Source organism: Lytechinus pictus, chromosome 16, assembly GCF_037042905.1.
Source record: "Lytechinus pictus isolate F3 Inbred chromosome 16, Lp3.0, whole genome shotgun sequence".
NCBI classification, from domain to species: Eukaryota; Metazoa; Echinodermata; class Echinoidea; order Temnopleuroida; family Toxopneustidae; genus Lytechinus; species Lytechinus pictus.
The window spans coordinates 19,766,406-19,787,024 of record NC_087260.1 but is presented as its reverse complement, the minus strand read 5'-3'; the positions used below and the strand labels follow the sequence as shown (position 1 = coordinate 19,787,024).

At 36.6% G+C, this 20,619-nt stretch overlaps 1 protein-coding gene across 1 annotated transcript in view; it reads right to left on the bottom strand.

Moving 5' to 3' along the window:
* LOC129278468 (calpain-5-like) overlaps positions 1-18,841 on the bottom strand; it is a 38,308-nt gene extending 19,467 nt beyond the window's left edge. The window contains exons 1-4 of the mRNA XM_064111404.1: positions 18,757-18,841; positions 9,734-9,928; positions 2,258-2,389; positions 410-618 (exon numbers count right to left, since the gene is read on the bottom strand). Of these exons, the coding sequence (XP_063967474.1) occupies positions 410-618; positions 2,258-2,389; positions 9,734-9,907 (515 nt within the window). The 5' untranslated portion in view covers positions 9,908-9,928; positions 18,757-18,841. The remainder of the gene's footprint in view (positions 1-409; positions 619-2,257; positions 2,390-9,733; positions 9,929-18,756) is intronic.
* Between the last annotated feature and the right edge of the window lie 1,778 nt (positions 18,842-20,619).

The following is a 20,619-nucleotide window of genomic DNA, read 5'->3' as shown; positions in this document are numbered from 1 at the left end:
GTGAATTGGTTTTAATAAATGAAAAAGAAAGAAACGCATAGTGAAAATCCATCAAAGATTATTAAGCAGAGTAATATATTCTTAAAGTTTTTGTTTTGTTTTGCGATGACACGCAAACAGCTCCCCATATGGTTAAGTGATAAAAGTTTGATTAAGTGTAATTTTCTCAGAAAGTTGAGAATTAAAATACAGCTATATTGTGGTATTACAAATATCAATTTCATCCAAGTGTTCTAATACAGCCTCCTCAGTTGTAAAAGGCAAATACATGTATGTCTCACTTCAGCTATGCAGGCACGGGGGTGGGGGGGAATAGACCCATTTTCCTAAAACTATAGATCCTCACAACACTACACACCTTAAAAACGTTAACTTAAAACAGAAAGACCTTTTAAGTACCAAAACTTACTTGGCATAGGCCTTCTCAAGGAGAGCGCTCCAGAACTCATTGCCCTCTTCGGAATGTGTGTAGATGAGTTTGTTGCCATGTGTGGGGAGTCTGTCATCGATCACCACATCATTCCACTTTCCGAAACGCCAGAACCTGAAGTGGAAGATGCCGGCATACTTTTCCTTGTTATCTTCGTCCCAGTCTTGATCTTTAGCATTGGGAACAACCTACAAGAAATGAAGAATTATATTTACCCGTCGATGATGAGAATATCTCATATCAAGCATAGACAATTTGTAGTTTGTTCTTATATCACCATCCCAGCTATAATAGAGTAGAGTTTGGAGCAATGTGGTCCAGAGGATTAGTCTCTAGACTCTGAAACAGAGGGTTATAGGTTTGAATCCCAGCCATGGCTTAATTTCCTTCGGTAATACCCGAGTCAGATTTGCTCAACGGCGGCCGTACGGCAAGTTGAAAACGGCTGTTTTATTCATTTATATTCAAACCACCTATATGTACATTGTACATGTAGCTGGTTCAAAAATGTTAAGTGGCTGTTTTCGACTCACCGTACGGCCTCCGTAGAGCAAATTTGATCAAGGTATATTGATCCACATTGTGCTGCGTTCAACGCAGCTGAGGTTAATGGGTAGCTTGCAAGAATAAATAATATGCTTGTGCGCTGTAATTTCTTTTCCTGAATGCAGGACGTTTGTTTGGGTTTACCAATCATAAAGCTTGCTCAGAGTCTAGGACTTGGCATTGTTGTGAACTTCCAACGTCCAGGAGAAAATGACCATCCAGAGTACGGTCAAATTTGTGTTGTCAAAATGTATCAGTCCGACAAGGTCACATGATGGACAGATCATAATCCTTAAAGGTCAAGTCCACCCCAGGAAAATGTTAATTTGAATAAATAGAGAAAAATCAAACTATCATAACGCTGAAAATTTCATCAAAATTGGATGTAGAATAAGAAAGTTATGACATTTTAAAGTTTCACATATTTTTCACAAAACAGTGATATGCACAACTCAGTGACATGAAATGAGACAGACGATGATGTCCCTCACTCATTTATAAAATTATAATTATAAAATAATTCATTTTTTTCAGATTTAACAATGACCAACAAGGACCAACTTGACTGAACCATATAGTGCTAAAGATGGTGGATAGTTTTGGTAATTCCTCAAAATCGGCCTGTCACCATTCTAATTAATTTGTATATTATATGAATGTGTATGTCCTAAAACAGTCATGATGTGGATGATATGAAATGAAAAGGTGTTTTACATAATAAATGATGCTTTTTTATGTGTGAAATTTGGCCTGACGGGTATCCCGGCTTCATCACGGAAAACGTATTTGAAAATTGTAACATACCCCCTCTATCACCCAAATCCAGTTATCCACCTCTTTGCACAGACACTCACCACCACTATGCCTCTACCACAGTGCGCACCACCGCCGCTGCCGTGCGTGTGCTACGCGAGAACGATAATGTAGTCCGCTGATCACAATTATTGCGTTGTTGTCACTCAGTTTTAGTGCTAATTCCACATGTTCAGGGAGGAATTGATCATTGTTTCACTTGACAATATTAAAGGAGAAAATTAGAATATTTCATATTTCATATAAATAAAATACAAAAGAAATAGTGAGTGGATGATGTCATCAGTCTCCTCATTTGCATACCGATCAGGATGTGCATATAACTGTTTTGTGAAATTAAGCTAAACTTTTTTTCTTATTTTACATCCGATTTTGTTGAAATTTTCAGTGTTATGCTTGTTAGATTTTTCTCTTTTTATTCATATCAACTTTTTGTTGGGGTGGACTTGTCCTTTAAGAAATACCCACCTTTTCCCAGAGTTCCTTCTCCTGTGCTAGATTGGCCGTAGCAGCAACAAACCAGCAGTTTCCAAGCTGACCTTGAGACACATCCCCGCTCTTGGTACCATCGACCACAAGATGGGGATTTTCTGTTAATTCCTGCAAAATAAATGATATTCATAAATGAAAATATTCTATTTTGTCATAGACATGCAATGTTGAAAACAAATCAAATATTTGAAGGAGTGTCAAATAGTTATTGGTACACTGTAAAATGCTGTTTAAAATTGTAATCACTTTATTTCAGCCTGTCACTAAGAAATATTGTTTTAAGTTCTAAACAAGATATTTATAACTAATAAAAATTTCTGGTTTAAACATTTAAACAACTTGTTAGAGTGATGGGCTTAAACAAGGTGCTTAAAATTTAAACAGTGCTATGTTGTTGTTGTTGTTAATTGTGAAGTGCTGGGGCAAAAGGTACAATGCAGAACATCAGCAACTTCTCTATAAAGGGCATCTTTAAAATTCTTGCAATCAATTGCAAAAAACTTACGACATGAAACCAATCAATAAATCTTGAAATTACTTTTAAATTTGAAATCGAACACTCATCAGCACTAGAAATTAATACCATTAAAATTCATATGCACTATAAATTGTACTTGATATTTGCAATCAATTGAAAATGCATTTCATCCAACATCCCTTAAAGTCATTACATGTCGATGTACTGTACATTTCATACGAACACGAGAAACATCATTGTTTTAATAGGCACTTAAAATCATAACAGATAATATAGAGAAATGACTCCATTGTACTGTTCACAACTGGTGCTGTTGCCAATTTTATCTACACTGTAGTAAAATCTCAATTTTCAAGTATCTTCCACAATTTTCAGGTGGGCAAACTTCTTATCAAAGGCAAGAAATCCAATATTGACTCTATTAAAAATTTATTTGACAAAGGAAATTCGTTTTCATATTACATGTAGGTTTTTCTTTTTCACGTTCCGGTTGTATTTTCAGGTCAGTTTATCTCCAATGCAGAACCGTGTTTCTTGATTACACATGTTTTGAATCACAAAAATTTGTGAGATTCAAAATGGCTTTCTGAACCCTTTTAATCCCAACATTTTTTTAAAACAAACATTATATAGAAATACCCTGAAACAAGTTTTCAAACTTCAATTCTTCCAAGAAAGGAAAATTTGATTTTTGCACCTCACAAGTCTGAGTTTATTTCTGTATGTTTATCTGTATCTCTCCCCCCTCTCTCTCTGCAAGCACTCATTTCCTACATATCTCTATACCCTCTCTCCAACCCACGTTCTACACCCCCCCCCCATTCTACCCCCTCCCTCCCCATTCGAGAATCATACATACAGTACATGTAAATATTTTGATTAATTTATACCACTTAGCGTGGGTGTGGTGCCATGGATAGTTGAGTGAGTAACGAGCACAACAGCTTATCATTAATAATGGTTAATATTCGCCCACTCATAGTCATAACTCCCAAATCTGTTGGGATTTAACAATTAATCTTGTTCAGATTCAACAAATTATTGGGGGGGGGGCACAATACTTCAATGTGTCATTGTGCATGATAGTACTTTCAAAATATTTTAGAATTTCAGATCACCATTCCCAGGTCAATATCTAACTCATTTTGAAGTAACTTTATGTGTACTTCAAATTTATAAATTTTAATAAATTATAATTTCCACATAAATATGAAACATCTTGAATATACACATACATATACATTGTACTTTGCATTCAACTACCAATATAACATGTTGCATTTACTGGAAGCAGGCTTTTCTAAATGTACTACGTGACCAAATAATTTCAAAGTTCATTTTGCATATTCCATCTTTAATTATCTCTATATCGGAAAAGAATGTAGGGAGGTTATCTATGATTCCAAAGGTTTGCCTTGTAAGGCCAATCCCCCATCCCATGACAAATGTATAATTTCATAACAAAGAAAATTTCCCCGGGGCATTTTCCTCCTCTTTTCTAAAAAGTGTTCGGGTTCTTCCCGATTGTAAGCTACAGCCTGGGGAATGGGCCTGGGAAACCAGTAAACTTGTTTAGGGTCATATTCTGTCGACAACTTCTTTAGGGGCCAAAATGTGTAAATGAAGCCCACGAAAAACTTGTTTAGGGGGTTATTTTGCACACAGAGAAAAACTCTTATAGGGGGTGTTTGGAAATAATTTGGTCGAACATGTGTACAGCAATATCTTTGACTGCCCCCCCCCCCCCCGAAAGTGGGTAAGGCTCAAAACTGAACATATATTTTGAGGTCAGTTAATTGGGTCTACACTGTAGCTACAGGTGTAGATCCAGATCCAGCAGCTGTCCATACAAGCGACACTATCACATTAAGCTGTTTGACGAGCAATCTGTTCCAGACAGCAGGCATGCCAGCATATTAATAATTAACCCATCAAGTCAATGGGCTCATAAACAATGACAAAATTATCATTATCCTTAGTCAGATCAAGAGATGAAAGAGAGCAATTGAGCTAATGTTTTCAAGTGCATGATGTTCAGATAGTTGCCATTTTCATATTAAGTTTTAGTATTAAATTGATGTCTGCACTAATAAAAATGTATTGGAAAAAAAGCACTCAAGAAGACTTTGTATACATGTACATGTAGAGCGAATACATTTTAGTGACAGTGTATACACCTGTAGGGCCTATCATGCTTCAACATAATACTTCACTGGACTATCGTATGATATTTTCTAATCTTAGTTGTAATATGAATCATTTTAGACCACAGCTGAATTGAGGTCTGCAATTCAGATCAGTTAACTTCAAATTTCCTGACTGTTCACACTTTTCAAATTATGTTAAAAGTCCTTGTTTTCTGTGATGCCGATGGGCAAAAAATAACAAATTTAATGGAATTTGGGGTGGACATCTAATTTCATAGAAAATCAATTTTTTTAGTGAAAAAAAAGGATTGTGAAAAAAATATTTGAAAACAAATAAACAAAAATATATCCATGAATGGAAAATCTGCTGATCAAACCCATTTGTTGTGTTTTCATCACCAGGATACATGTATATGTCTACTACATTGTACATGTACATACAGTGTAGACTTTTTTTCTCTCAGTGCATGTATGACTGTACATGCCATTCATTATCCACACCTCTACATTGTACATGTACATGTAGAGCCAGGATAGCAAAACATACTATGTAACAAGTATGTCCCGATTATTCAGTAATTTATTCTTCTTCAAAATGGTAGAAATTTGGCTTCTCTATCAAGGATGTGAAAGCAAATTGAGATAAGATTAATTTGTTCAAAATTAATACTGGTTTCAGTTTGGATTTATTTTTCCCCCAACGTGACTTTAAAACTTAACTTGGGCCAATTTAAAGCTACTGTATGTACAAGCAGTACATTTGAGGTTTGCCTTTAATAAACTAAAGTTTAAACTTGTGAAATTAGTCAAACTGCAGTACGTAATATACCGGTACTGTCGTATTAGTCATAGTGATCACTCTGTGACCTCGACTGGAAGAATGTATGATAAAGCATGCAGTATTAGCAATGGGCCAATTAAGGCCTATAGATACGTCTTTATATACATGTACATGTATCTACCTGCACTCAGCGTACAATATACAAGTACATGTAGTAAACTTGATACTTCCTTTCTCAATATGATATCATGCTTTGTTGCTATGGTAACATCAACACATCAGAGTTTTACTATGAAGTTTCAAGGGAAAATTGATAATAAATTTGCAAAGTATAAAATATTGTATCTGTAGGCCTATAATGATGACTAAAGCATTGTTTTTGCAGTACATCGTTACCAATAATTGTATTAAAGGTAAAAGACAGTAGTTACACAGCAAACAATTATTCAATGAGAAAGTCTTTTAAATAAACTTGAGGATAATTGTCAAAATATTATCATACATCTAGGTCTGGTACATTATTGTAAATCTATCATTGTAAAATCATGAAATCTTAGCTCAAAATCGATAAGTCTGATGATCACTGACACAGAAAAGCATATGTGGGACATTGTATTAATATCGTTTCGAAAAATACCCAACATCTGATGGAATTCCATGCTTTTTTTGCCTAATTTCTCAGCAATTACGCATTTCTTAATAAAGATATATGGCACATATTTTTTTATTTATACATATACAAACACTTTGGTGGTAATTTCATTGGATTCTGTTCGAAATCATTTTGGGATCGTTTACCACAACTAGTATTTATCTTTGGGTACGTACAAATTGACTGAATTCTTTTCCACCACCTTGGCTCAAAATTATCAAATTGACTGTTTTCATCAGGAATTTGCTGCAATTAACAGTAATTTGTGGACAGGGAACCCATGTTTTCAATTAGGAGACAGACAGGAACTCTGGGAGGAGGGAAAAAGAAAGGGAGGGGGAATAGTTGGGATGAGAGAAGGAAAGAAGCAGAAGTGGAGGAAAGGGGAGGAGATGGAAGGAGGGACTGAAAGAGAGGGTGAAGAGAGTTCTAGGAAAAGGGGAAGGGGACTGGAGGATATGGATAAAACCCGGGGGGGGGGGGGGGGGCACTTCCATTGATGAGTGGATACCATGCGCAAACATGGGGTCTCGAAAAGCACCCTAAACACGTATTTTCCATATATTCTGAAAATGCACCCCTTAACAAGTATTGGCGTGTGAAACCCTACCCTTAACAAGTATTGGAAACAAAACAATACTCTTGGCAAGTAGTCCCTGAAATGAACCCAATAACAAGTACAGCAATATTTCATTGTTATTTCACGGGTCCGTCGGTCGTCGGTTTTACCTTTACACATCATTTGGTTTGGTACGGCCCCACACCTCACGCAAATTGGAATTTAAACACGTAATGTTTGGGGCAAAAAGGACATCCTTTATAAAACATTTTAATTTTGTTTTATCATCCCCGCAAATTTGACCCTAAACACGTAGCTTTCCTAGCGAAATAGATACCCTTTTTTCATTATTTTTGTGTTTTTGACACCCTTCTTGAAAAAGACATCCTTTAATACGTGTTTTTTTGGTCGCGCATTGTATCCACTTGTCAATGTAAGTGGCCCCCCCCCCCCGGGGGATAAAAGGCCTTTGTGAAAGAAAGCTTCCCCAAACAATAAAGGGAATATGGAGGGTCATTTTGGAATATAAAATTCTGTCACAAAAAATGTGTGAGCCTTGAAAATGACAGGATGTTAAAACAAGTGGAATGCCTCTGGCGGTCTCAACTGCATCACGCGATTCAATATAGCAGCAGTGCTGACTTTGAAACCTACTATAACTCGCACAAGATGTTCAGTGATACTTGGTTACTCTTATGTCCACGTTTTATGAACTAGACCAATACACTTACAGAGATACATGTATGATGGTAATTCAACAAATACCCCCAATTTGGCCAAAGTTCATTGACCTTATATGACCTTTGACCTTGATCATGTGACCTGAAACTCGCACAGGATGTGCAGTGATACTTGATTACTCTTATGCCCAAGTTTAATGAACTAGACCAATATACTTTCAAAGTTATGATGGTAATTCAACAAATACCCCCAATTTGGCCAAAGTTCATTGACCCTAAATGATCTTTGACCATAATCATGTGACCTGAAACTTGCACAGGATGTTCAGTGATACTTGATTACTACATGTATTATGTCCAAGTTTCATGAATCAGATCCATAAACTTTCAAAGTTATGATGGTAATTCAACAGATACCCCCAATTCGGCCAAAGTTCATTGACCCTAAATAACCTTTGACCTTGATCATGTGACGTGAAACTCATGCAGGATGTTCAGTGATACTTGATTAACCTTATATCCAGGTTTCATGAACTAGGTCCATACATTTTCTAAGTTATGATGACATTTCAAAAACTTAACCTTAGGTTAAGATTTTGATGTTGATTCCCCCAACATGGTCTAAGTTCATTGACCCTAAATGACCTTTGACCTTGGTCATGTGACATGAATCTCAGGCAGGATGTTCAGTAATACTTGATTAACCTTATGGCTAAGTTTCATGAACTAGGTTCATATAATTTCTAAGTTATGTTGTCATTACAAAAACTTAACCTTAGGTTAAGATTTGATGTTGACGCTGCCGCCGCCGTCTCACACTGCTATGCAGGCGAGACAAAAATGCACCAAATTCAGTGATTTTGATACTCCTTTCAGTACAGCTTTAAATCAACATTGTACAAAAAACAAGCATTTTGACGGGATATTACTTGGAATTCACTGTTCCGCTTCTCCAGACACACAGAAGGCAAGGCACTGTACACAATTTCCAGCTGACCAGCTTTATCCAAATGACACTAATACATGTTATTACATGTATACATCAAAGCAGACATAGTCATTTGGTTTTAATTTTATAAACTATAGTTGTAAACAATATGCATGAACATTGTACATGTACATAAGCTTGCCATTCTTGAGTGTGTTTACACTAACAGAAGGAGATACATGTACACTTTCTGGTCCAATACTAATTTGGTCTCTTTGTACACCGGCTTGTAAAGACATCGTGGGAGATAATGAAGATGAGAAAATGATGCGAGGTCTTAAGTGCAACGATGAGACGAATATTGGTAATGAATAGAGCAGATGCTGTGTACAAGTACAGGCTGTATATTTAGGATAGTGACAACAGCGTGGCAAAATAGTAACCTTGATTTCTATTGACTAGGTTTATGTAGCCTTGATCAAAATGAGACACCTATTTTGGTCTACATCAAAGCAAACATTCAGATTCTAAAGCCTGTATTCTGAACTTGGGTTTAAATTAAACTCTGGTTTTTAGTTGTCGTTTAACTATGGAATGCCAGTTGTTACATAAATCAATAACAGTAGAGGTTCAATGTATCGGCTCATTTGACTCCCAAAACATTATTAACTGCCTGGGAAGGATAAGTATGACAGTTGTCTTCACCATTAAAGAATAAGTAATGAACACAGTAAACATGAGCAACATGAGAAGCAATCACTGGAAATTTTGAAATGTTCGGCTTCCCATAATTTTAGCACAGAGTTAGACTGTGGTCTAAGTTAAACCTGACTTCAGAATACGGGCCTAAAGGTTTACAGCGGGCTTGTTCTGGTAGTACTGTAAAAAAATTATTCTAATGGGAGTACACAGGAGCACAGTGAATTTTTGTCCCAGAAATGATCAAAAGATATTCCGGGGAAAAAATATGTTGTATATAGTAGGCCTATGCAGAATGTAATTTGTATGGAAAATGGAAACTGAATCCCCCACCCCCCCCCCCAAAAAAAAAAAGTTTATTTCTACATGTAGAACATCTAATCCATAAATTCTGATGGATGGATTCTATCTTGAAGAATCAACAAAATTTCATTTTTATCCTGCTTTTAACCTTACTATTCTATTAATGATCTTATTTCTTATGGACGGTTTATATTCTACAATTTTTTATCAAACATGACAACTTACTCCAGGTCGCTTCCATTCAATCCTCCCTGGCGATGTTCTCTTGTGAAAGAGGGATGCGTCTGAGGCGGGGAATTCCGGGTCCTCGAAGGGTGACCCACTGCTCTGGGCACTCTTCCGTAACTGATCGTAATTCTGACCCTTGAAGGCCACAACGTTACTCCCGAACAGTCCCATGGTCTCGCTGTTTTTGTTTTCCTGTTGAATTAAAGAGAAAAATGAGAAACTTGGAATTTATTGACAAGGATGATTGTGACATCCTAAACATTCATAATGATAATCATGATGATGATAGTGATGGTGATGGGGAGGATGATGTCCAAGTTGGTGGTGCTGACGATAAATCAAACGAGATGTTGATGTTGATAATAGTAATGACCAAGATGATGAGATGATCATGAAAATGATAATGAAACAAAAAGTGAATGAATACACATATATCTGTGAAAAAAATCTGTTAGCTGAAATACACCAAAATATTGGCTTACATGTATCACATGTACATGTAGTTAAGATCTACATACAGACCTGTAAGGAAATGTTGTTGGATAGGAAGGATTGGACATGTACAGTACATATACATGTATAGACAGGTCTATAGACTATAAATTTTCTTATGAATAAAAAAATGACAACCGATACAAAAATATACAATATCAACAACTCAGTTTTTATCTATCAGTTGATAAACAAGAGATTTAGTACCAGGATAATGGAGAGTTATCTTGGATTAATACCTACAGAGGTCTCATTATCATCAGCCCATGTTTTCAAATTGGACTGCTTTTTGTGATCAAGATGACAAATTACCCCCCTCAGAACAATCTGAAAATATACCATCCAAGTCAATAATAAAGCTATTTTTTAATAACTGCTAATTTGGTGAATCATCCAGCTACATATATATGGATTCAAGTTCTGTTGTTGTTGATGTTGTGCAGTAGTACTACACAAGATTTTTTGAAAGGGGGGGGGGGGGTTCAAGCTGAATGAAATGTTGACAACCCCAAAAAAAGGTCTTCACCAGAAATCTTATGTAATTTCAACAAAATTTTAAGGGGGGGGGGTTGGGTATCCAAAACTTTAAAGAGGGGGTTTGAACCCCCACCCCCCGCGCACGCTACTGGTTAATGGCGCTTTGACATGTTTGCATACTGTGCACCAATTGCAGGAGAGACTTGCTTGTGTCATATCAACCAATTTGTGGTGTCAGTGCAAGAACGTCCGTAACACCACACTTTAGTGCATCGGATGCACGCAATAGCACCCTTAGCAGCGCGCATAAAGTGCCATGCGTATCAGCGTTTTTGCACCGACACAAAGAATTACCCGGTACAGGAGAGATCTTCTCTACTTGTTCGTAAGTGAAGATGCCCTCTGGTTTTGTTCCAGGATATTAATAATCTCCATGACGATGATACCAAAAAATTTTGCGTACTTTAAACAAGAATGCATGCCTCCATCCCATCCCCACCCTCTTCGAGGGTATAGAATACTGGTATGGGGAGTCTTTAATCTCAAGATTAATCCCGAGGGCAGATCGTGCCAAGATGGTTTGCAAGACCAAGGAAACTTAGGTTAATGGAGAAGAGATACATGTACGAGAGCTACATGTACATGTACTCCCCCAAAAGTATTACATGTACTCCAATTTTAATACATGTCACAAATACAAAGAAAAAAACCCCTCTTGATTGAATGCAGCTGCATGCTGTCTGCAAGCAAAAGGAATGATCAATTTCCTGATATATGAAATCTGAACCCTTTAATGTTGAATGAAAAGTGAGTGCTACATTTACAGTAGCCAGAAGATATTGATTGATTGGCTAATAAAAACAGGGTTCCATGATAAATTATTGGACGCTATGTTCATGTACTGTACGCCTGACTGTACGTGCTATTAAAGGTCAAGTCCACCCCAGAAAATTGTTGATTTGAATCGATAGAGAAAACTCAAACAAACATAACGCTGCAAATTTCATTGAAATCGGATGTAAAATAAGAAAGTTATGATATTTTTAAGTTTCGCTTATTTTTCACAAAACAGTTCAATGCGCAACTCATCGATATGCAAATGAGAGAGTCGATGATGTCCATCACTCACTATTTCTTTTGTTTTTTATTGTTTGAATAATACAATATTTCAATTTTTACAGATTTGACAATAAGGACCAACTTAACTTAACCATAAACTGTTAAAATAATGGTAATTACACATGTTAAGGGAGAAATAAAACTTTGTTTCACTTGTCAAGGAGGAGAAAATTAGAATGATTCACATTTCATATAATAAAATACAAAAGAAATAGTGAGTGGGTGACGTCATCAGTCTGCCAATTTGCACACCGACCAGGATGTGCATATAACTGTTTTGTGAAATTAAGCGAAACTTTAAAATGTCATAACTTTCTTATTTTACATCCGATTTTGATGAAATTTTCAGTGTTTTGCTTGTTGGATTTTTCTCCTTTTTTTCAAATCAACTTTTTGTTGGGGTGGACTTGTCCTTTAAGCACAACAATTTCACAAAATCATCACAAACCACAAGTGGTTTCTAATCACCTTTAGTGAGTTCGGGCCTTTGAGTTTCTTGAATCTTTATTGAGAGTATAAAGAATACTGAGATGAAATAATCTCAGTTCGATAGGTTAGAAACAGTCATGATCTCTCAAAGTTCAAAGTTTTTCTCAAGTGCTCGATGAGTCAATACAATCTTGGACGTTATTGCAAAGGGTTTATAAAATCAAGTTTTTTTTCTAAAAAAGGATTGATCACACTATAAAAATCTTAAAAACAAGGAAAAGCCAGATTGATGGAAACAGGGTATCCTGAAATCTCAAGTGTGCTAGAATCTCAATATTTGAGCAATCTCGGGCTGATGATAAACGACCTTCTATGGATGCAAAACCAGACTCTTTATTTCCTTTCTGTGATATTTATATCCTAGACAGTTTTGAGGCATACTGTATGTGTACAATGTAAAGTATGATGACTAATATATGTATATGCTTACTCAAAATTTAATGCACTTTCAGTATATCACATCATCCCGTTTCCTTAAATCCTTTTGATCAAAATTATCTATTTTCTCATTTTTAGTTTAATTTCAAGATATTATTCATCAACTTCTCAACCTTGTACTTCAGCAACTTGAAAAGTAATAGAAATTCTAATCATATGGGTATCTTGTCTCCAGAACTACACGTACATGTATTCCTTTTGTGCCATATCTCTCTAATGTCTATTTTTGCAACTTTTTTCATCACGGATGCTGCCCACCCTTCAAAGGAAGTGACCCCAATGGGCCTTCAAGGGACACTGAAGAGATCATGGCTGCACGGGCCTAATTACTAGTGGCAGGCCATAGATATTCATTCGAGCCAACCCATTGCTATTTTTTTTATTTTGATATGGCTGATTGACAAAGTGTATGCATATGATTGTCCATCTAACACTGATTCTATTTTTGGTAATTACTGAACTTCCTTTTCCCAAATTGGGAAGAAATATCACCAATTTTGGACTATATTTTGACTGGCGGAAGGATTAGGGCTATTTTGCTGTTTGAGGTGATGAATCTGCTCCCCCCGACGATGTCTTCAAACACGCCAATTTATTTTTAAAATGAGCCGGTCGAGGGACCCTTTTCTGGTCAGATATGGATTGCCAGATATATATCCTATCCACTGGTAGTAAACATTCGACCCCCGAATTTCATCCTTATTTTTTATGAATTTTTCAAAGTGCCAATTTAACACACGAGTCTATTGGCAATGAATTAGGCCTGTGATACCTCATACACGAATGTGTTACTGTATGCAAAGTCTATGAAATTTTGGACTTACAAATCAGTGGTATGAATTACACATGTAACAAAAATATATATCAGCATTTCAAATGGATTTATTATTTGAATACCTTCACATAGATTAGACATAATTGACAACCCATGTATGTGTATATATGAGTAGACCTGTGTACATATACACCTATGCACATGTACACGCCCACTTTCTTGGAATGATGAAGCTATCAAAGAGAGTGGGCACAACAGAAGAACAGAAAGTGAATTTCCAGTAAATCCCTGGATGAAAGAGGATTGGATGCATCCATGCATTGGAAGAAGTTTTGCAGAATGACCCCTTTAAAAAACTTATTATGTACTTGTACATGTATGTATATAGTGCACCATTGGCAAAGATTATCTAGTTTCTAGAGAACCGGCACCTACATTATAATTATAATTATAATGATTATCATTATTATTATTGTTATTATGTGCTTTCACACCAATCTAATATTGAAAATATTAGTTTTGCCAGAGTGAAAGCAAATTACTGGAATGTAATCCCCAAAAGAAAATGGCACACTTATCATGCATATGTAGGATCAATTGGCAAACTTGCTGTACTGTAATTGGCTTTTGTATCATCAAGGAGCTTCAATGTTTGAAGCTCCTTGGTTTCATGATGACAGTAGGCCTATCATGTGAAGAAAAAAAAATTTGAATTGCAAATAGAAAATCAACATTCATATCAGTGACATTGTGTTTGACTGAACAATGAATTACACTGACATGGACAATTTGTATTAGTCTGGGTATCGAGACTAGTACACAACAAACTCTTATTTCATTATGGGGGATCCACCTCAGAGATTCCATGGTATGCGATACCAGTAGAGTATCTTGTATTGTCATCAAGCCAACTGTCACTGATACACAACAGCTGAAAGAGGTCTACGTAAAACTGGGGTATGGATGATACTCCCACATGGTTTGGTGTAAATGCAGTGTGTACAATGTATGTAGGGAGGTGGCAGTTATGTTTGCAATGTGTAGCTATAGAAAGTGATGTTCAGCTATTCATGATGTTCAATAGTATTAAACAAAAGTCAACAATGATGATAAACATTTTAACAGTGATTACTTGGGGGGGGGGGGGGGGACACTGTCGTCACAAGCTGGACACCCGAGCCACTGCTGGGATAACCTGCATGCATATGCATGTGTATCTACATGTAGCATTACATGTAGTTGTCAATTGTAAAAAGGGGGGAAAAATAACTTAAAATTGCTATATTTACATATAACACAGGCAGCACCAGGATATTCTGATAGGTCGTCCTACAACATGAAGCTAGCATTTAGCAAGACATCCTACTGTACACGTAAAAGGTGACACCCGATTATTCTCAATTGAATTATTGGGGCATTAGACATTTCCATGGCCAAGAAAATATTCCTTTTTTACACTATTCCTCCTTCTTTCTTCCCTTCCCCCCCCCCCCCTTGTCATTTTGTCTGGCCTTGGTATCTTCTGCTGACTGACCTTTGTGAAAAGGTGCCTCGATCTCACCAAAGTAGCGTTGCCTTACCCCTCCAATATTCTAATTTTGAGGCCTGCACCACATGTATTTTACAGGCCTTTATTTATAAATACCATTGCAGTAGACTGTGACCATCAGTAGACTACCAAACCTGGCAGAAACCAAATTATGAAGACTATCGAATTCATACACCACAGATTCGTAAATTAATCATCCAACTTTAATACAGGAAAGTAGTTTCTTTCGTTACCAACATGAAGCCACGGGAACATACATATTGTACATGTATGTACAATAATAACGATCACAAGAAATGTTTGAGACGGTACCCGAGTGCTCCAACAGGTTGTAGATATAAAACAGGTTTAGTAGACCATACAGATAAAGTGACCGAATGGTAAATGACAAATTTTACAATTATTATACAAAAGCTGCCACCTGTAGAACCACCTTTCTATAAAGACCGCATGCAGCTGTATGCACATGTATCTTTTGTTTTCCTGAATAGTACTCCTTGATGGATACAAGAATCTGTCCATGACACCACCTTCCGATTAGAATGCCTTGCTTGTTTCCCTTGGGTTGTCAATACAGGGCCCCGTCTTACAAAGAGTGAAGATTGATCCGATCAATCTCAAGTATATGGAAATCCATCAATGTCATATTTTTTTCCTTGGGAAATTTGCTCAATGTCCTTTGAAAACAATGACAAGCATACAGAATTGTCATTGTCAAGAAAACAGTGAATGTATATACATGTACATGTACATCATTTCTAAAAAATATTTTGAACAAACATGTATTTTAGATGTTGACTTTGCTGGCTTTCCATACAGTTGCGATTGATCAGATCAATGGTAACTCTTTGTAAAAGGGGCCCAGATTTGATTATTTGTAACTCATTTACAGAGTGCATCACCAGAGGGTTGTGTAGTAATATATGCCCTGAAAGTGCAGAGGCCTAGGGAACTGATTATAAAGTTAACATTAATTTCATTTTATAGAGAAATTCATCTTTTGTAGGAAATGAACTTTCTCGGAAACCAATTGATGTTAAACCTTAAACTGAGCTAGAAAATGAATCTGTAACAAACCTGCTCCATTGCTGCACATGGAAACAAAAAGAAACATCATATAATTGTATCAGATCTTCATTGTTTTTCATTTTTATAAACATTTTTGACAAAGTATCAGATATTAAAACAAACAATATAAAATGAAAAGGCGATCTGGCATTTACGAGAGCAAATGCCACCTACTAAACTTTCAACAAATTCCAGTTTCTACATTATGTAAAATAGTTCTGCTGGCATCGTAGAGACCTTCAAATTACATGTTCTGTATAATACATCTACACTTTCCATATTTTTATAGGTACATGAGTACACAGCAGCCCCTGGGGGGGCCACTTACATTGACGAGTGGATACCATGCGCGACCAAAAAAACATGTAAAAAGGATGTCTTTTTCAAGATAGGGCACGTTACGTACATAACGTAATAAGGGTGTCAAAAACACTAAAATAATGAAAAAGGGTATCTATTTTTGCTAGGAAGGCTACGTGTTTAGGATCAAATTTGCGAGGGTATACAAAATTAAGACTAAATGTTTTATGAAGGATGTACTTTTTGCCCCAAGAGTCAACACTACGTGTTAAGAGTATGATTCGCGCGAGGTGTGGGAGGTGGGGCTGTACTGAACCCAATGATGTAGGTAACGGTAAAACTGACGACCGACGTCCGTGAACAAAATTTTGAAATATCGCTGTACTTGTTTAGGGGTTCTATTCATGGAATACTTGCCAATAGTATCGTTTTGTTTCCAATACTTGTTAAGGGTAGGGTTTCACACGCCAATACTTAAGGGGTGCATTTTCAGAATATGGAAAATACGTGTTTAGGGTGCTTTTCGAGACCCCATGGTCGCGCATGGTATCCACTTGTCAATGGAAGTGGCCCCTTTTCATGCTACAGTATTTGGCAATCCCTCTCTTTTTATAGCTTTATACAGCTTGCTTTCAGTATTTTTCTATGAATTTTATCAAAGTGACATGCTTCACATCTTCGAGGATGAGTATTAAAGTGGTCACCTTACATACATGTACAGTACAGGATACGACAGACAATGGTCTAGCAGAATCTATGCAGGGACTACAAAAGACTTTCATGGGCTTCTTGGGAAATAGTGAAAATTGAAGGCTTAAACACATGACAATACTCTATACAGATCAACTCTTCAGGCAAATACATGTACATGTTTGCCAATGATGAATAAAGAAGATCCTTAGACTCCTTTAAGAGGACATCAAATTTATGAGCATTCATGTTTATGGCTCTCCACTTCATGAATGAATGCTATTCAGTTCTAATCTATCTACCGGTACTTACTATCAAGGATTCATCAAGTGATTCTAGACTGAATGAACACACTCTATAGAACACTTCATGTACATGTATGAATCGCAGATTATAATTGACTCATTAATGTGCTTTGGTAGCTGAACTAGCCATGGCAGTTAATTACTATGTACAAAGTATTCCATAAAATCTGTAAACTGTCTTTACTATTCCTGTATGATAAAGTATCAGTTTGTTTTAACAAACTGATACTGGACTTTATGCATTCAGGATCAGGTCCAACCTAAAAGTGGCTGCGACATGCATTCAATCCCTAGTTTGTCCAGTTTATATTTTGGGTTTTTTGTATTAAGTTGATATTATTCTGAAAGTTCATTGAGCTGAGCCATATGCCTCTTACATTCAGTTAAACAATTTGCAGTGCATGATCTGGCAATTTATTTAGGAATCACATTGTGTTTTTAAGTCGACTTTTTTTTAGTTCCCCAACGTTACTGATGCGCGCGTCCGTAACGTTGGGGAAGAACCACAGGAAACAAGATGGCGGCATAAACATCGGACGAGTCTTTACCCGTCTTTTCATAATATTTTTCTCATTTTTTTTAATGAATTCTTGTTTAAAAATGAAATCGATAGCGTAGAAATGTTGGAAATGATGTTGCATTTACAGGATTTAGCCTAGGGCTAGGCTAGATCTTTTAGAAGGAAAGTAGAAATCTTGGGGACAAAAGTCAGAGGTTTTTTGGCGGTATGTGTAGATGAATCCAATAGAATCCCTGGCTTCGTGGAGAGTAAGCATACGTTGTCGTTAGTGATTTTTACTCTCAGACTATTATTAAAGCCTCCTGATCCTGGCTAGTCTCTCTCTCTCTCAATCTCTTTTTACAGTTTATTATTGACATCTAACCCAAATTTATCTGTAAAACTGTTTAAACGACTGTACAATAATGAGCAACAAACAGGGAATAAATCCATTGTTTAGGCTTTCTTAATCTAGACCCTCTACAGCTACAGCTAGTAAACTACACACACAGGCATGGCCAAAGCCCGATAGTCGTTTGCCCGATTGGGACCACAAATACACGGGGCCACGCCCCGGTCGACAGGGCAGTATAGCGCTGAATTTTCACCCACGTACGAAAGGAACGCAGGCGCAGCTGACACCACAGCCACAGGCACAGCACAGGAAAACAATCACTTGTCTTGAACTTTAACAGTAAAATAAACTAAGAATTTGAATAGATTTCGTTCAATTTTAATGAAGTTACTATGGAAATATTAAAGTGCATGATAAATAAGTGACGTAACTTCATGAAAAATAGCGAGAAATGAAGTATTTACCCAATTTACTGCTTGATATCCTCACTCACTGGATACTCCGATGCACAACGCTAGACGCTAATTCGGATCGATTGTATTATTATTAGCTGATAGGGTTATTCTTTCTCACTAGGCCTATATTTGGTAATACACGATAAATCATTGGATGTATTAAACACCAAACAAATGTCACCAAAGAATTGATGTTCTAGTCCATAAAAATTTTAAATAAACTAAAAAATTTGATCTAGCTGTCTCACAGATTAAATTCATCATCATTAAAAAAATATAAAATGGTGCATTACAATATGAAAGGGATAAATGGGTCTGCTTATTAGACTAAGAGCTAAATGAAGGAAAGGGCGTGGTATCTTTTTTGAAGTTTGCACGTGCTGGAAGAAAACATTGTAAACAGATATTAAAATGCCCCCCCCCCCCTCCCCCGATAAAGTTTATCCGTGAAGGGGATGGCTACTCTTGTTCTACTTCTTCTATTCATATAAATACTTCTTCTTCTCCTCAAACTCTTCTTTTTTTCTTCTTCTTAACAAAATAATAATAACAAAGAAAAATATTGTAAGAAAAAAAAAACGGAGTGGGAAGTATTCACAAATGAAAAAAAATAAATATTCAACTCACGCTCTGCGCTCGAATTGCCTGTTTAATGGGATACATTATCTTGCCCATGACAGTTACATGGGGCGTTTAATTTTAATGTACACTTCACATATCTTTTCGTTTTCGCGTTAGAGTCACTTTCGTTCGTGCACGTTTAGAGGGATGTGCATCCTGTTCTTGATTTAAAAAAAAAATCTGCGTTTTCAGGTCTCCATTAAAAAAAAGATAATTTCGCGCTTCTCTTTTTTTAGATACGTAGATCCAAATGCTCACAATTTCCTACAAACATGTCCCGTTGGATCGCGTTCATTTTTCCCGTCCGGTCAGTTTATAAAGAAAAATCAGCTCGCTCTTCGCGCTGGGATGATTTTACTGAAACACCTACCATGCAGTGCTCAGGGGCGTAACAGGGGTCGGTGGCCAAGGGGGAGCAAGAGTCAAACATTTCCCGGTCGTATCATGGTATGAAGAAAAAACAGGCAATGGCGTAGTGAGGCAAACATTTTAAGGGGGGCAGATATGGCATATGGGGAATTTTAGTTTTAAGTTGCAAGCGAGCGATAATTTCAATATTTTATCACAAAAATCAAATTTTGTTATAGATTTTGACATTACATTCAGACAATGATATCACATTGCACCCTTCTCTTTCCTTTTATTTTCGTTTTTCTTTCCTCTTCTCTTTTTCTTTCCTATAGTCTGTACGTTCCGTTGAACAGGATTTTTTTTATGATTGTGCGGCAACATTATATAGGGCGTAGCTCTAGGCGGCAGTAGCGTGATGACTAATAAAAAAAAAGAGGGGCACAGCATGGTGCGTGTTGTAAAAAGTTGCTCATAATTATGTAAGTCCTGAGCCAGCGAAGCGAGCTAGAAAAAATACCTTTTGTTTTCAAGAGAATACTTTGAGATAGATTTTGACAGGATATTCAGAAAATAACATCATATCTTACACGTTCTTCTTGGTTGTATAACTTTTGGTTGCCATGGCCCAAACCCTTCCATCAGTACGCCAGTGCTTTGTGGGTTGGGTCTCGGGGGTGGAGACCCCGGAACATTTTGATATTAACCAATTTTAAACCTTACAGATGACCGCTATTTTTAATCTAATCGCGGGTATAGCTTTGCCGACACACCACAACATCAACGCAAATGCGTAATAACTCAAATATTTTGAGGGGGAACAACACAGCAAAATTAATGTGGAAAAATTTGTAAAAAGCGTAAAGCTTTAAATAACTTTATAGGCGGTATGTCTACCCGTTT